This window comes from Sciurus carolinensis, chromosome 1 (genome assembly GCF_902686445.1).
Source record: "Sciurus carolinensis chromosome 1, mSciCar1.2, whole genome shotgun sequence".
Lineage (NCBI taxonomy): Eukaryota > Metazoa > Chordata > Mammalia > Rodentia > Sciuridae > Sciurus > Sciurus carolinensis.
Window position 1 is genome coordinate 111937526 of NC_062213.1, and position 17175 is coordinate 111954700.

The 17175-nt window shown below is 42.7% G+C and overlaps 1 protein-coding gene across 2 annotated transcripts in view; it reads left to right on the forward strand.

Annotated features, from left to right (window-relative positions):
* The window catches only part of Sort1 (sortilin 1), a 64615-nt gene extending 49678 nt beyond the window's left edge, over nt 1-14937 (forward strand). For both annotated transcript variants that reach the window (XM_047540455.1, XM_047540465.1), the window contains exons 15-20: nt 2044-2233; nt 5992-6108; nt 8063-8171; nt 9650-9756; nt 10279-10393; nt 10594-14937. In XM_047540455.1, coding sequence (XP_047396411.1) covers nt 2044-2233; nt 5992-6108; nt 8063-8171; nt 9650-9756; nt 10279-10393; nt 10594-10608 — 653 coding nt within the window. In that variant the 3' untranslated portion in view covers nt 10609-14937. The remainder of the gene's footprint in view (nt 1-2043; nt 2234-5991; nt 6109-8062; nt 8172-9649; nt 9757-10278; nt 10394-10593) is intronic.
* Nucleotides 14938-17175: the final 2238 nt, after the last annotated feature.

A 17175-nucleotide genomic window follows, 5' to 3' on the forward strand; every position in this document is an offset into this window, starting at 1 on the left:
TTCTACCAGAAACTTGTCAGCCCCCTTTCCTAAATAATACTTGCAGCTTAATGTCTTTTAGTTGGGATAAGCATATGTGTATATATACTAAAGGTTATTGGAGGATATTCCATATGGGTAATCCAATGGAATCATATCAGAAAAGCAGTTTCTTTCTCGAACTAGCACTGTCCAAGAGAAATATGTAATTTAAATTATCCTCTCAGCCACTTTATAAAAGTAAAAAGAAAGGATGCATTTTAGTGATAGGATTATCTTCATTTATCAAAACATTATCATCAATTGTAAGCTGTTAAAAATTTTGAGGTATTTTACATTGCTTCCTTCTAAGTCTTTGCAATCTAGTATACAGTTAATACTATACTTCTAGTGAATTTCAGTTTAGACCAGCCACATAAGGCTAGGGCTACTGTCTAGGACAGTGTGGCTTTGTACAGTAGGAAAGATCTCTATACCTTTAATGAGCCTTTTTTTTTTTCCTGGTTTAGAAGAATACTAGGGGCTGGGCTTGTGGCTCAGTGGTAGAGTGCTTGCCTAGCATGTGTGAGGCACTGGGTTCAATTCTCAGCACCACATATAAATAAATGAATAAAATAAAGGTCTATCAACATCTAAAAACATTTTTAAAAAGAATAGTACATTTATGTGTCTGACTAACATTATTTCATGACATTTCAGGGGTTTTTACCCTTGATTAGTCAAATGCAGTAAGACTGTAAAGAGAAAATTTTAGAGGAAAATGTTTGCGATAGTAATTGATGGCATCACTTCTCAAGACATTGAAATGAGAAAGTTTTCATGCAACAACTTCTGACTCAAATGTCAGTTGCAGGTGAGGCACTGGAATGACTACTAGGCAGGTGTGAAGCCCACACTGACCTTTTCCGTGTTCTGTGACTTCACATAGAAGACATAGTAAGGTCCAGAAAATGGTTTCAGAAAAAGATTGACAAAGTGCAGTGCACAGTGTTCCCAAGGTGTCACAAACAGACCCAGACCCAGTGCCAAAAATGCTGAGCTGATGCTATAATAAGAACTATGAAAGATAAAAGAAAACACTGGTGGAAAAGTGACCTGTAGTCACATGCTGGTGTAGCACAATCAAAGACTTAAAATTTCAAGACCTTCCAGTTGGATTTTGGTTCTATTAGACTGAGTTAAAGTCCATTTCCTCAGAGTGTTAATTCAGTGACTTCTGAGGAAACAGAGCTCTTGTTTGGAGTTTACTGCTTTTCTACAAGGTGTTTAAATGTGATTTAAACCCTGAGGACTGTTGTCATCTAAATTCATTAAAGACACTGTAAAGGAGCTGGCTTAGTAGTTTTCCCCACAGCAGGTGGGGAAACGGTTATCCCTCAAGTTTAGCATCATTAAGAGATTTGTTAAGCACCTGCTCTCTAACAGGCTCTGTGCTGGTCTTCATATCCTGAAGGATAAAAACCTAATCCACAGTCTTTAGGTTGCAGCCTTTGAGTTGTTTTCCAGGAGTGGATTATAAGAAATACTGAGCCACAAATGTTGCTGTCAGCATTTCTCATCTGAGAGCCAATCTTCTGGATATAGGAGTCTAGAAAGAGGCTATTTTCCCTTCTGTTCAAAGCAAACTAACACGTGGTAAAATCAAACCTGTGCTTTGAGCTGTTCAGTGTTTTATTCTAAGCAGAGTCCCAAGAGTGAAAAACATCTGATTGCTTACCTCTGACGGCTCCTGCAGACTGAGGGCATAGGTGAGCAAGACAGCAGCCTCCTAGTTTGGAAGGAACCCTAGAACTCCCCGTCCAACTTCCCACTTCAAAACAAATAAGGTTTTTCCTAATTCTTATATGGATGATGAGATGGAAAGAATCCTTTTTTGGCATGCAAGACTGCAATTGCTAGCAAGCTGTAGACTAATGTAACTTTTTTTTGCAATTCCTAATTGGAGCAATAAATTGAGGCAGACATTCCTGCCTTCCTTCCCTCGTTCTTCCCATACCCCGACAGCTGCCTCCCATTGGTGACCCTGTGCAATGCAGCTTCCTGAACCATCTGTCTCCCCTTTAGGTGAAGAGAAGGACTATACCATATGGCTGGCGCACTCCACAGACCCTGGGGATTATGAAGATGGCTGCATTTTGGGCTATAAGGAACAGTACCTACGGCTACGCAAGTCATCTGTGTGTCAGAATGGTCGAGACTATGTTGTAACCAAGCAGCCATCCATCTGTCCCTGTTCCTTGGAGGACTTCCTCTGGTATCGGCACTCCTAAGATCCCTCTGTCAGCCCCTGTCCCGTGTAGGAGTTGGTGAAAGACAGTTGTCTTATAGGGCTAAAAAATACTGAAATCTTTTTTTCCCCCAAGAGTGGAGAACTGCTGCTTCTTATCAAGGAAATTGAGGCACAGAGAGAGGGAACCAAACTTGATAATAATTGGACAGATAATATTATCATACTGGACAGTTAATCATTGGGCAGAACCAGCAACCACCCCAGAATTCCTGACTTGGCAATGTTGGGAAGAAGAAAAGTTATATAAAAAGGAAGAGAATAAAACAAAACAAAACAATCTATAGAAAATGGCAAGAAAAACTCCAAGAAAAGTGGTACAGGAGCAAAGAGGAATTGGACTTTAAAGAGCAGCCTGACGGTTTGAGTACAGCAGGTAGGGCACTAGGTTTTGCATCCATGCAAGACTGAAGGCAGAGAGATGATTTTTGGTCCTGAAAGACTAGGGGCAACATCAGTATGTTCATGGTCCTTATGTCCCATTGAGGTTTAGAGGCCATCAAGGTGGACTCCTAGAATTCAGGACTGTCCAGGCTTAAGGATTACTTATTTGGCTGGCATAAGGTTTGTTGACTACATAAAAAGGCAAGGAGTCTTGGTGTAGTTTAAATGAAGTAATTCCAGGGCCCAAAGGAGGAACAGCTTCACTTCACAGGTAATAATCTAGTGGGACTTGCTACAACCATAGATACCGACAGGAGGTAAAGTGGATCCTAAAGATTTTGGACCAGATGTAGGGAGACAGCAGGCATGTCCTCCCCCATTGTCTTCCCTTGAACCGCAGGTGAACACAGAATGCAGGTTTGAGGGAAATCCAGGTCTGACTCTGCGCAGCTCCTCCTCTGGTTCACATCTGAATGTGGAATGGTCAAGGGCCCTCTCTTCTCCATTTCCACAGGAAAAACTTCACTCAGATCACCTCTGGTGTTGCAGTTGGGCTAGAGTTTTTTGTGGAGTCAAGGATGGTACAGACCTGTGAAACTCTAGAAGATATGCCCCATCTTCGACTCCACGTATGCCAGGCTCTTTGCCTGAGCTGCTGCTGTTTCCAAACATGCTATGATTCTGCAGTGCTCCAGGCCATTGTGCATGGGGCCTCCTCTGCCTGGAAATTCTGTCCACATTCCCCTCTTGATCCCCACACCAAGGGAACTCCTCCTTGGCTTTTAATACTTAGCTCAGATAGTACCCTTTAAAGCCTCTCCCAGTTCTCCCCCATCTTGATCTCTGCAGCATCTGCATTCCAGCACTTACTGTCTTTAACGATACTTTATAGGCTTGGTTCCACCATCAAACCCAAACTCCTTGAGAGCATATTATACTTGATAATAATATAGTGGTAATGATAGCAGCTAACATTTATTAAGTACTAACTTTGTAGTCAGCACTGTTCTAAGCAATTTACAGTTACCCTCACAACAGAGAAGTTGTGCCTGACTGGCCCCTGAGAAATGGGACATGAAACCAGCATTACAGCTCCAGTGCCCACACCCTCTACCAGACATGCTATGAGTGAGATAGTTTCCCTGAAATTTTGGCTTGAATATCTAAAATTTCCCCACGCTATTGGAGGGGTGGCATCTTTTTGTATCTTTTGTCCCTGCCTTGTTCCCTAAATACTCTTCAGACAACCCTTGAAATACAAGCAGCATATATTCCCCAAATAGTCACTGAATGCCTGCTGTGGGCCCAGCAAAGCAAAGTGCCAATGGAAGGACTTTTATGAACTTTCCTGACAACATGTACATAATTATGATGCAAAACAGAAGGTAGTAGGTGTCATGAGGATGTCAAGAAGGGACAGAAGGCACCATCTGGAACTGAAAGGAGATGGGTCACAGAAAGCTTTGTTGAGGAGGTGGCATTTGAGCTGAGCACTGATGAATGGTAGGATTTAACCATGCATAACCATTTCTGGTAGAAAGTGGTCACTAAAGCCCTGGACTGCTGTGAGCATGGACACCCAACAGCTTGACTAAGGAAGGGTGTGCTGAACGATAGCATCCCCTCTCACTGGGAGAGGAAGTCAGAGCAAGCATGATGAGTAAGCAGGGGACAGATGGAAGACAGTTAGGCTAAATTTTCCACTTTAGGTGGTGAGAAGAAAGGTCATAGTATTGTGAAATGACAAGGGGGTGCTGGGAGAGGAGAAGGCATGCTATATGCCATATTCCTTTGAGGTTCAGGAGTATATTTAGGTGACAATATCTAACAGGCACTTGGAAATGTAAGATTAGAGCCCAAGAGAGAAGGAAAAGCTGAAAGTTCAGTAGTAGCCAAAAACAGTTGTGGTCACTAAGGAAGAACAGACACAGAATAAAAGAATGAAGTATAGAACCTTGAAAAAGCCTGCATTTATGGGTCAGGAAGAAAGAAGAGGAAGCAGTGGCCACAGAAACACACGTGAGTGAAGCTCTGCCAGTGTCGTGGTGGGTAGGGACACAGTGTATTAGATGCTACAGAACAGGTGACCAAAGTGAAAAGAGGACTCTGCTGGGTTGGATGGCTAGCAGGTCTTAGGGGAGCCTCAGACGTTCATTTTTCAAGGTCTCAGAGAGGATTGAAACCAAATGCATGGAATAAAAAGTAAATTAATAAAATAGGGCGACTGTAAATATTCTTTTCATAAACTGAACTAGTAAAAGAGAGAAGAGTTAAGGAAGTAAATTCTAGGCTAAGGAGAAGCCACCAGTTGAGTGGGAAAGATTGTCCCCTCTTATACTGTCTATGAAGGAAGGGCCCAGCATTGATAGGAAGAGTGGAACCAAGACCAAGATTGCTCATGTAGGGTCAGCTGTGAACAAGAGGCAGGACATTATTTCTTGGGAGAAACAGGGAAAGAGGAGCAGATGAAAGGCACTAGAAAGAGATGGGATGAAATAGAAGGCAAGAAGGGGTGATGATGTTGAAGGCAAGGACAATTTAAGAAGCGAAGAGGGAAGACAAGAAAAGCTTGATATGTATCCCTGAGGGCAGTACGTAATGATAATTGAAGGAAAAAATAATTGCTGAATGACCCTGGATTTAGATCTGATGCTGCTGCTGCTGTTGTGGCCTCCTCTTTGCCTTCTTTGTCAGAGTTGTGTGGGTTCCTACTCCACTACCAGCTGCTCAGTCCCTTCCCTGCACTTGAGCTGTCTACAGGACCCCCAGTCTTGGGGATTAGTGATTCTTCAGTTTACCAGGCCTGACTTATCAGCTTTTTTCTTTTGTCTTCTCAGCAAAGCCCTCTCCATATCTGTTTCCTAAATGGACTGAGTTAGTCACCTTTCCATCACTATAACAAATACCTGGGATGATCAACTTGTAAAAAAAAGATGTATAAAGTCCATGATAGCTTGGCCCCATTGCTTTGAGCCTTCATGATGGAAGTGCATGGCACCGCAAAACTGTTCACCACGGCCAAGAAAAAAGGAGAGGAGAGGAAGAAGGAACTGGGGTCCCTGGTGACCTAACGACCTCCATGAGGCCCACCTCTTAAAGGTTCCGCCACCTCCCAGTAGTGCCACAGCAGGGACCAAGCGTTTAATACATAGGCCACATGGGACCATGTGATAAACAATACCATGGACCAGAGAGAGCTGTCATAAACCTTCCTGAGCTAACACCTTCCCATCTGGAATGTTCCAGACTGGAATATAAACCATCCACTGCCCCACATAAAACCTTCATTGCTATTCTCTTTCAGCGACTTTGAAAGCTACCTTATCTGTTGACTTTTGCAGTGATTTTGGCTACTTCCGTCCAGAAAATGCCTCAAAGTGTGTGGAACAGCCAGAGCTGAAGGGGCACGACCTGGAGTTTTGTCTGTATGGGAGAGAGGAGCACCTGACGACAAATGGGTGAGATGGCCTTTCCTTCCTCAGGGTGGCAAATGGATCGTCACTGCTCTGAGTGACAGCTGCTTCTCTCCACATAGACCCAAGCAGTGTTCCCAGCATTCATGAAAGCACTGCCTGGTGGAACTTGCTGTGATGATAGAAAATGTTCTGTGATCTTTCGTATCCAACATGTGGGCTCCTGACACTAGTACAGCTGAGGTGCTGAGTTTTTCATTGTAACTAATTTTAATTTAAATAACTGCCATCTGGGACATTGTGACCCTAGAGGAGCCTCATTACCTCCCCCCTCTGATAAAGTTTCACACACACATCCATCTTTGTTCCACTTGTTAGTGCACTATGTCTGGGTCATACTTCTTTGGCATGAACTCTTTTTGTTGTTGTTGTTGTATATGGACACAGTATCCTTATTTTATTTTACTACGTGGTGCTGAGAATCAAACTGGGGGCCTCACACACACTAGGCAAGTGCTCCACCATGAGCCACAAACCCAGCCCTGGCATGGACTCTTAAGGTTGAAAGAACAGATATGTTCCTAAGAGCAAGAGATAGAGATGCTTAGTCTGCTCAAGCCCTGAAACTGCACAGAATATCCCCATGAACATCCCTGTCCCAGCCTGAAGGACAGAATTTTACCTTGCACCACGCAATATGCCAATCATGGAAACAGGTTTTGCCTAACAGAAAGAGTTTATTCACAAGGTGGCCAGGAGAGAGGAGACAGGAGAACAAGTCTCAGATCCATCTAACTGAGAACAGGATTCAGGACTATTTATGGGATGAAGAAGGAGGATGGTTTAAGGCATGGGGAAAAGTGACTGGAGATGCAATAATCAGTGGTCTGCACATAGTCAATTTTCATAGCTCTCCCATAGGACATATGTTCAGAAAATGATGATGTATGCATGATTTGAGGACAGTGTTTTTGGCTTTCTGAACTCAAAAAGTCATCCATTAAATTGTACCAAAAAAAAAAAAAAGCATACAAAAGTTCGCCTATCAGACACTTCAACAGACCCAAGTGAAGAGTCTTTGGTTTCAACAAAAGCAGACTTCAAGTCCCTGAAAAGTATCCCAGACAACTCTTATCATGACCTATATGTCATCTACAGCAAAGCTAGTGGGAAACTAATAATACATTGCCCAACTGCATGACCTCCAAAATTAGTGATTTTTAAAGTCAACTAAAAGCAACTAAGAGCAAATGAAGCTAGACGGTTTATTTGGGTTTTTTCTTTCCTTCATAAGGACAAGAAACTTTTTTTTTAAATCTTGTTTCTAGGAAATGGGAAAGAGTCCAAGAATACATCTGTTCTATATTCTGTTAACAGACCTACCTTTCTCTCCTCTTCTTTTCTTTCTTCCTCCCTCCTTTCTTTCTTTGCATCTCTAAAGCATTTTATTCTAAAAAGCTGGAATTCATGTACATAAACAAATAGAAACTGAAAATTCATCATACATGTACTTCATTTTTTAGTTTGACCTTTTAGCAGATCTTCAACTTCAATGATTTTTGTCTATTATATAAGGAGATCCTCCTTTGGATGAGTTGATTACAATTTGTTGGTGAGCATCTCTTATTCTTCTTTACTGGCAGTAGGACTTATATCCAGTTTAAATGCTGCTTCCTATTTTGTCACTTTGGGTTCAAACCCACCTCTGTAATAGCCACCACTGAAGGCAGATGTTGGTGGTCTTTGAGAAGCTCATTTTACGTGAGGCTGCATTACACTAATGGCTTGCCAGTCATGATGGCCTTGCAGCAGCCTGACTCTTGCAGCAGCAGGAGTCAGCTGAGTGCTAGCTAGTCATGGCTTGACTTGGTGCCTGTGACTCCAGTAGGAACACAGAGCCTCCTAACCCAGAGGCCACAGCTACTATCTACACACCTTTACCAGAAGGTGACAGCCACCAACAAACACAAAACCTTGTGAACAAGTCTCTGCCTTTCAGGTACCGGAAAATTCCAGGGGACAGATGCCAAGGTGGGGTAAATCCAGCTCGAGAAGTAAAAGACTTGAAAAAGAAGTGCACAAGCAACTATTTGAGTCCCAAAAAGCAGGTATGTTAGATCTGGTTTTTAATACAAGCTGGATTTTGTGTTCTGTCAATGTTACAACATCAAGAATTTTGCTGCTGATACAAAGTGGCCAAACTACTGCCAGACTTCCCTAAGCACAGGCAGACTGTTAAAATGAAGGACAGGCCCCTCAACCCAATGATAATTCATCCCAATAAAGCTCTCTTTTGTTGAGGGAAAATGGTATTCTAAAATGTCATGAAAGTCTTAGAAGCATTGAGTTGTGGAAATTTCTGAAGCTGAGTCATTTAGGGAAAAAAACTCAAGGGGTGACTGTTGACTCATGATGTATGCATGTGTTGAAATATCACACTGTGCTTTCCCAATATGTACAATTATTGCTTATTAATCAAAAATTTTAAAAGTAAATTTAAAAAAAGAAGGTTGGTTATAAGGGCTACGACCTGGAATTGTACCCATGCAGAGAAGATTTTTGGACAGTAGGTAGGGTGGGTCTTTGTGCTGAGTCATGCCAAAAGTATTCAGAATTAAAAAATGAACTATGGTCATAATGGGCTGGTTTTGATTTAGATGCAAATTAGGAGACTGATTACAAATTGTGGTACTGTACTATCTGGTTGGGATTTGGAGATATTGTGAAGAGGATAAACAAACTGTGTGACTTGGAGAGTTAAACTGTAGGCCCTGCTTCCTCATCTAAAATACGAAAGGTTGAGCCAGACAATCTATGGTCACCTCCTTTCTGCTGTTCCAAGGGATGAGACCAACAGGGTTGGGATTAAGGAGGCAACTGGAGAAGAGTGTGTGGGTGTATGTGTTTGCAAGGGGACAAGTTGCTCCTCTGAGCCCCTGCCCTGGACTCCTGGTGACTGTCCTCAGAATGTTTGTGTGTGTGATTGCACAGGACTCCCACCCACAGGGACACAGCTTGTCCCAGAATCCAGCTCTGCCTCCTCTTGGATAAATTGAAAACACACACTTCTTATCTTCCACCTAGAAGCAGGTAGGTTACAGGGAAACAATGATAAGATAAGGCATATTTGTAAACACAAAAATTAAATAGAAACATTAATCTTGGTGTCATAGAATGGCCTACCTGGGATAGCATTGACATTGCTTCCTCCCCATGATAGCCCTCTTCTACATTCATTTAACCCACTATTATCACAGTCTCCCTTTCCTGATCCATCCACTCTTAAGTTGCAAGACTTGCAAACAAAGGATGTGGAATACTCACAATTATCATATTTGACCTAGGCAGTTGCCAGCATTGAAGCCCTGCAGTTTCTAAGCAGTGGAATTCAGATTCCCCTCTGCCGGTTCTGGTGCTCTGGTAACCCTGAGATGGTTCATCGTGGGGGGCTTGGAAAAGTATCATCAATAAGTACTTTGGACTGTAGATATACTCTCAGAGAAATCAGGAAATAACAACCTCTTCAAATACAGTCCTAGAGTATGCATGTCTAAAAACCTTTGTGTTTGTGTTTTGATTTATCAAGAATTCCAAGTCAAATTCTGTTCCAATTATCTTGGCCATCGTGGGACTGATGCTGGTCACAGTTGTAGCAGGAGTGCTCATTGTGAAGAAATATGTGTGTGGTGGAAGGTAAGGAACATGGAAGTAGGCCAAAGGTATTGAATTCAAATCAGAAATTCAACCCAGCATATATGGTTGAGTCTTCCTTTTGCAAAAAGTTGGTAGTTGAAATGATCTCCCCCCCAAAATTAGGCCTAAACCAGGTGCAGTGGCACAGGCCTGTAATCCCAGTGGCTCAGGAGGTTGAACCAGGAGAATAATGGATTCAAAACCAGCCTCAGCGATTTTGCAAGGCCCTAAGCAACTTAGCAAGATCCTGTCTCAAAATATAAAAAGGACTGGGGATGTGACTCAGTGGATAAGCACCCCTGGGTTCAATCCATGGTACCAAAAAAAAAACAACCAAAAAACCAAATAGGCCTAAATCTTCTCATATCTCATATTTCCCATATGTCAACAGTGGGCTGTGCTGCCTATATACACAGCTCACTCCATGAGTGTACCAAACTGGGAAAATTCAGTCCTATAACAGTCCTATAAGAAGTTCGCCCCTGCTCCCACACGAGAGCTAACGAAGGTTTCCATCCACAGGTTCCTTGTGCACAGGTACTCAGTGCTACAGCAGCACGCAGAGGCTGACGGTGTGGATGCTTTGGACACAACCTCTCATGCTAATAAAAGTGGTTATCATGATGACTCAGACGAGGTGAGGCCATTTCTTCTTGAGGAGTTGCCCCAAAGTGATTCATCTACTCATGATCAGGTTACCATTTGGGCAAAGGAGGATATAAGTAGGAGCAGCACCTTAATGACTGTAGGATTCAGCTAACCCAGAAACTGTGTAATTGCTTTCAGAATAGGAACTTTTTAATCTGTCAATAATATAGCATATGACTTCCTTTTCAGGACCTCCTGGAATAGCTGTTCAAAGGAGCTGGGACCCAGCATGCATAGTGGAACCGCAGTACCTCTTACACTCCCTGTGGCTCCAACTTGGGGGAAATAAATTTCCCACTGCGAGGGACCCAGCTCTGTTTCTGCTGCTTCCATCAAAGCCAAAAGGACCTTCACTAAAGAAATGCAGGGTGGGGGTGGGGAACCCTGAGTACAATTGGCTCTGAGGGGAGGGGGATTTAAATTCTTTAACTTTATTTCAAGTTCTGTCTTTTTTTAAAGTATGGGCTTTGGGGTTTTGTTTTGTTTTGTTTGTTTTTTAAGGGAAAGAAAATGGAATTTGAAGGGACTATTTCACTAACTCCACTCTTGCATGCTCTGTGTGGGGCCAGGCCCAGGGCATCTACCTACTCCAGCATCAACATATCTGGTGCTGTCCCTGGGCTCTGCCGGCCACGTGAAGAGGCAGTGCAGCAAGAAACCCACTGCAGTGACAGCACAGCGTGGCCAGCTTTTCCCCATCTGGGGACATCCCTGCCCCAAGAACATCGCACACCAGCTCCTCACACAGATCCTGATGCTGCTTCTCCCCCTCCCCAGGGACCATAAACCACAGTGATTTTTCTTTTCCCCCTGTTTAATTAGGCAATACCCTTGTTAATTGCCCTTTGGCAACTAACTTAACCATGTGCTTCCAAAACACTAAATCAGGAAAACTTACAGGGCAATATTTTTAACTCGGGACAGGAAGAAGGGAGCAATAGAGAATTGACTAGATTTAGCACCTATTAAAGGCAAAACTCTGGCTGCTTCTGAGGTCGTTCAAGCTGTGCTTTGTGTGTGTGCCAGTGGACTTGCCCAAGGACAGGGTGCAGGCGTGGCCTGGGAGTCTGCCCAGGCTCGACCATCTCTTCACTGGAGTTGATCTGTGAGCGCATCATGCAGCGCTGCGGACTGGCCCTTACTGTCTTCCCATTTCACCTGGTATGTTGGCTTGTTGGTGGACATTCCAGTGGCTGCTCACCCACCTCTTCCTTGGTTGCTATTGTATGTAGAGCCAGGACAAGAGTTGTTTTCAGATTTATAGACTTTTTAAAAAAATCAGAATTCTCTGCCTAGGTTCTCCTCCTCACCCCTTTCCCCAGCTTTGCCAAGTCATTTTTTGACATGAAACTTTTGGCTGAACCAATTGAAAACACGGTTTCAGTCTGGAGACTTTGTGTGATACTTTGGGTTCATATTTTAAATTTAAGGGAGTTTTCCATTTGATATTTTCCCAAATTAAACAAATTCTCAAATGTAGTTGGGAAGGCCAGATAGTAATGGAAAACTGAAATAATTAGTTTCAATACCACTTGAATATTTGCTATACAGTAATATAGTATGGCCAGTCTTCAGTCTTACCATACCTGTTGTGCTGGTCACAGTTTCTCCAGATAATTATGATTGGGACATTCTTTAGTAGATGCCATTTTGCTGCTGGTTCATTTTGTGACTAGAAAGTCAGTATAAAGTAAATGTGCCAAATTAACTTTTGTCAGAATGTGAGAGCAGATGGCTAAGTTTTCTCCTCCCCAGAATGGATGCACAGTAGCAGGGACAGAGGGGGAGGGAGTGGATAGAAAATTTAGAGGCTTTGAAATTGCAGTAAAATTAAATGAGTCAGGGAGTTTCAACTAGAAAATGAAGTTAGGGCAGTTTTTTAAAGAACTAATATTTGTGAGGGCTAGAGTGTATGTATTTTAATTCATTGATTTTGTGTAGTTTTCAATTATAAAATAATTCCAAAGATACACCAGCTCAAAAATAATAAAAGTGTCAGCCTCCATCCCACCCTTACCTCCTGCCGAAAGTGAATTCAGTGCCCACCTATTTACACCACACACCCTTTCTCCCAGCATTTATCCAAATAGATGGGGGTAGATATGCCAATATACCATAATCCTCGTATTAGTTTTAAGATGTAGGAAAGTTGATACTCTTCTCTAACCAGATAACATTAAGTTTCTCTGCTTATAATAACTGGGATTTCTGTAGAACTTGGCGATTTTCAGAGCATCCCCCAACATTCTTATGATGGAGCTGAGGAATCAAAATTGAGTCAGTCGTCCAGGGTTCCTATGTACATTAAAAGCAGAGCTGGCTGGCTGTCTTCAGAACTCTGCAGAAGCATTAATGCTCGCAAAGTTCTGAATGCATAAAGTGGGGCTTCTTTCTTATAGATGACTTGCTGTTCTTTAGGACAGGGGTCAGTGGCATTTCTTTCAGAGCATTACTTAGCACCTTTTTATTTTATTTTTGGAAAACAGAAAAGTTTATCCTCCTGTTTTTTATGGCTGAAAACACAAGTAACAGTAATCATGAATGTGTGTCAGGAATGACCCCTCTTCTGGTGAAGAGTCCCTGTTGAGCAAAGCAGAAGTGAGTCTCTGTGGATGGTGCCCTTCTCCAGCCTGCTGTTTCCACTCCTGCCTGGCTGGCTCTGTTGGCTGGCGAACTGCCAGCAAGCCTGGCCTTTTTTGGCCAGTTCACTTTCAGTGTCAGCCCACCCAGTCACAAATATGTGCCCTCAGCCAGAAAGGAAAACAGTCTAAATCCATTATAGCTTCCTACTATAACGTAGGAAGACAGAAAACACTAATTTATCCTACTCAGGTTAGGAGCATCATCCTTTACTTGAAGGTACAACCTAGCGTGTTGTGTAAATGCTTAGGTTTGATGGTAGCAGAAGAAATTATTTCTGGATGCTTGAGCAGTGGAATCTAGCATTATTAGGTAGGTTGGACATATCAGATAGTCCAAAGTCATCTGAGCTCTTAAATCCAGAACTCACTGTTCTTCCTGCTCAAGACTTAGGGGACTTTTGGTTTTCACTTAGACCAGAGATCAGGGCTGGATATTATGCCTAAGCTGTGAATTGACTAAGAACACTACTCAGAAGAGTAGAAGCCTTTGAAGAGTTGTGGCGTGGGCTCAGGAGTTTCAGCAGAGTCCCTATAACTGAACTTTGTAATTGCTGCCTGCCCCTGAATAGACTTTCTCATGTGTATCTCTCTTATTCTTAGGTTTTCTTCTGGGTCTCTGCATGCCCAAGATGGCCTTTCATCCCTGACAGATTAGTCATGTGTTGGTCACCTCCTTCTCTGTATTGGGCCTATAAACATCCCCATAGCCTTTGTTAAGTTACCAGGACGCAGAGAAGGGTGGAAGGCCATCCACACCAGACCCAGGGTGACAGGGCTTCAGTCACTTAATTATTTTCCAGGCAAGCTACCCTGATAGAGCATACCTGTCTTTTCCTTAGGAGTGCTCTGCAGGACCCTGCCCTGTACAAACATCTAAGAGCTCACCAGCTCCTTGTCAGCACAGCCCTCTCATCTCCATATTAAGCCAGGGTACTTGGATCTGTTAAAATTGGAAGGAATGCAACTTTTCAACTTTCTACCACCTTCCAGGAAGAAAATTAACATGAACTTAACTGTCCTTTGAACAAAACCAAAGTTAAGATTTGCCATACTATGTAGAGACAGGGAGAGCCAGAGTCCGCAGGTGCCAGACCTTCTGCTCCATCTGCCATCATTTTGCCCAGCACAGGCAGCTCCTGGAGCAGCATCCTGCCCTAGCAGAGCCCAGGCCCTGCCCTCATGAGAGATAATTGAAATAGCAGGAGCATATAGATTTCTTGGTTATGTTGCATAACAATAAGAATTAGAGCATTAATTTGGAATTATATTCAATAACTCACTGTATGCATTTTTCACACCAGTACATTCTCAAGCATCCTTGTTTATATAAAATAACAAACTAACCTGTACCTTTATATATATGTGTACATATATACATGTATAAACTGTATAGTGTACATGTTAATGATTTATTGATATGCCCCAAATCTTTAATGCAGTTCTCATCTTCCGCATGCCCTCAATTGTGGTCAGGTGACTTAATGTCCCCTGGTGGTTCTGCTCACCTCCTGTGTTTGAGCCTCCAGGGAGGAGGGTTTGGGTTGTTCTCTCCTTATCCTCATGCACAGAAATGCTCAGGGTCCCCATGTGCCTGTTCATCCCTCTCTGGTCTCTTGTTCCCTTTCTGAGCATGTGGTCCCTCCCCCAAGCTGTCTTATGAAAGTGTATAGCAGTATTAAGATCATTACTGCATGTGTGCTGAAAACCCAAGTTTTCTGTTCCTTTGGGACAGAAAATTGCATGTGAGGTGGGATAATCAAGTTTCAATGACCCATGTCAGTTACACAGCAAAGCCAGATTCCATAATGCAATTCCACAAAATGGAAATAAAACTGAAATTTCTTTGGCATTGTGTAAATAAATCTGGATGTGTTTAACTTTGTACTGGTAATTTTATGTATATTTGCAATATTTGGGTTAGAAATAAAACAGACTGGACTTTGTTACCTGATCTACTGAGATGACTAAACTACACTTTGTTAATGGGATAGCTTTTCCAGTTTTCTAGCTTTAAGAACCAAACTCCAGCAACCAGAAAAAAAGTTAAAGAGCCAGGACTGTGCATTTATGAAAGGTATTAGATACTTTAAGAGGAAAATGACTCCCCCCAAAAGTGAACTGTTTCACCTAAACATTATACAATTTTCTTGTCCTTCATTTTCTTTCTTTTTTTTTTTTAATTTTTGTAGTTGTAGATGGACAGAATGCCTTTATTTTATGTTTATTTTTATGTAGTGCTAAGGATCAAACCCTATGCCTCACACAGGGTAGGAAAGCGCTCTGCCACTGAGCTAAAACCCCACCCTTTTTGTCCTTCATTTTCTTGTTCTTTATGCTCATAAAAATCTACTTCCTACAGAGTTTGTAAAACCAGCGCTCTTGTTCTCACCTTCAGGAAATCTGGCAGATCCACCCACACATCTTCTCTAGTTTCCGCTGCTTCTGGACACAGCAACACATCATTGCTCTCCTGAATTCTGTTCCTTGTGGCAGGTTTGACAAATGACAACACTACAAGTTGAACTTCAGTAACTTTCAGTACCCCCTTAGGTTTCTATTGCTGCTCTTACTCCCAGTCTTGCAAAGAACAGCAGCTTTCCTGTCTTCCAGATGTTGCCTCTAGGAGGGTTCCTGCACTCTCCTTGAGCCCTTAGCCCTCCCACCCTGCCATTCCAGGGCAGTGTTTCCATTTCTACTCCAGCATCTTGGTCTGGAGATGACAGGACAAACCCTTGTGCTTGAAGGGGCCACCCTCTGATGGGAGAATTCTACCCCATGAGATTATCTGGGGTAGATTAAGAAATCCTACCATAATGAGTGAAGACTCACTGCACCAAAATGTTTTTTAGTTTTCGTTTGTTTGTTTTTTTGTTTTAATGCAGATGCCTGGATTCTACCCCAGAACCTTATGAATTTCTGTTGGGCAGACCCAAGGACTTTGCTTTTTATTTTATTTTTGCAGTACTGGGGATTAAATCCATGGCCTTGTGCATGCAAGGCAAGCACTCTACTTCTGAGCTACATCCCCAGCCCAGGAATCTGGAGTTTAAATTTGATTCTTTACACCTTCATTGCTACAAAAGGTTAGGCCTGAAAACAGTGCCAACTTCCTCATCAAAATGTGGTTGAATGTGGTATAAAAAGTGGGTCCCCTGGTTTGGAGGATTACTATTTCTAGGGGTCTTTACTGGATCAGACAAGAAAAAGGTCAGAGACCTTCAGACCTTTTCCCAACCAAACCAGACCCAGAGGTCAACCTCTACAGCTGCCCTCCTCAGCCATCCCAGCCCCTGATGAACAGATTCCTGACCCTGAAGTGTGTCTATAGGATGTTCTGAACCACAGACTCTATCCAGAGTGCAAAGAGACTGGGCTTCTGTCACCCCAAGATGGTAAGAGTTCCTGGGATCCTACCAGCTGTCCCTAAGTTGGAGGCTAAAATGAATAAGGAACTGATTCAGTCAACCACACTGATTTTTTTTTTTTCCCCATGGAAAAAATATAGGGGTGGGAGAGGGATACGTGGGAACTCTGTACTTTCATTCAACTTTGCTGTGATCCTAAAACCACTCTAAAAATAAAATGTATTTTTAAAAAATACAAAGGGGATACTGGTTTCTGGAGATAGGAAAGCGGGAGCATGATCAAAAACCAGATATTCGTTTTGTGGAACATAAAACAGAACGGCAGGGGGGTGAGCCTGGAAACCATGCAGGACCTTTAGTGCATCACTAATACCTACCATGGGATGGGCACTTTTCTGCATTTTATCATTTTGTCCTCAAAACAACCATGACATCAGCATCCCTTGTTTCATAGACCTGCAACTCTGAGTCACCAGCTGGTGACAAGAGTGGTACAGCCAGAAGTCACACCTCCCTTCCTCCAGGAGCTCTCTCCTCCCTCAGCCCCACTGCCTCTCACTTCATTTGTGCTTTATCTCCTAGGAAGGGAGCCATTGACACTCAAAAGGAGAAAATACTAGCCTGACCTAAAAATAGCTTCCATTTATCGAGCACTGCATTCTGCTAAACACTTTACAGAGATTAGCTCTTTTAATCCACACAACGACCCTATGATTATTATTATCTCCATTTTATAGATAAGGAAACAGACTGAAGAGACACTG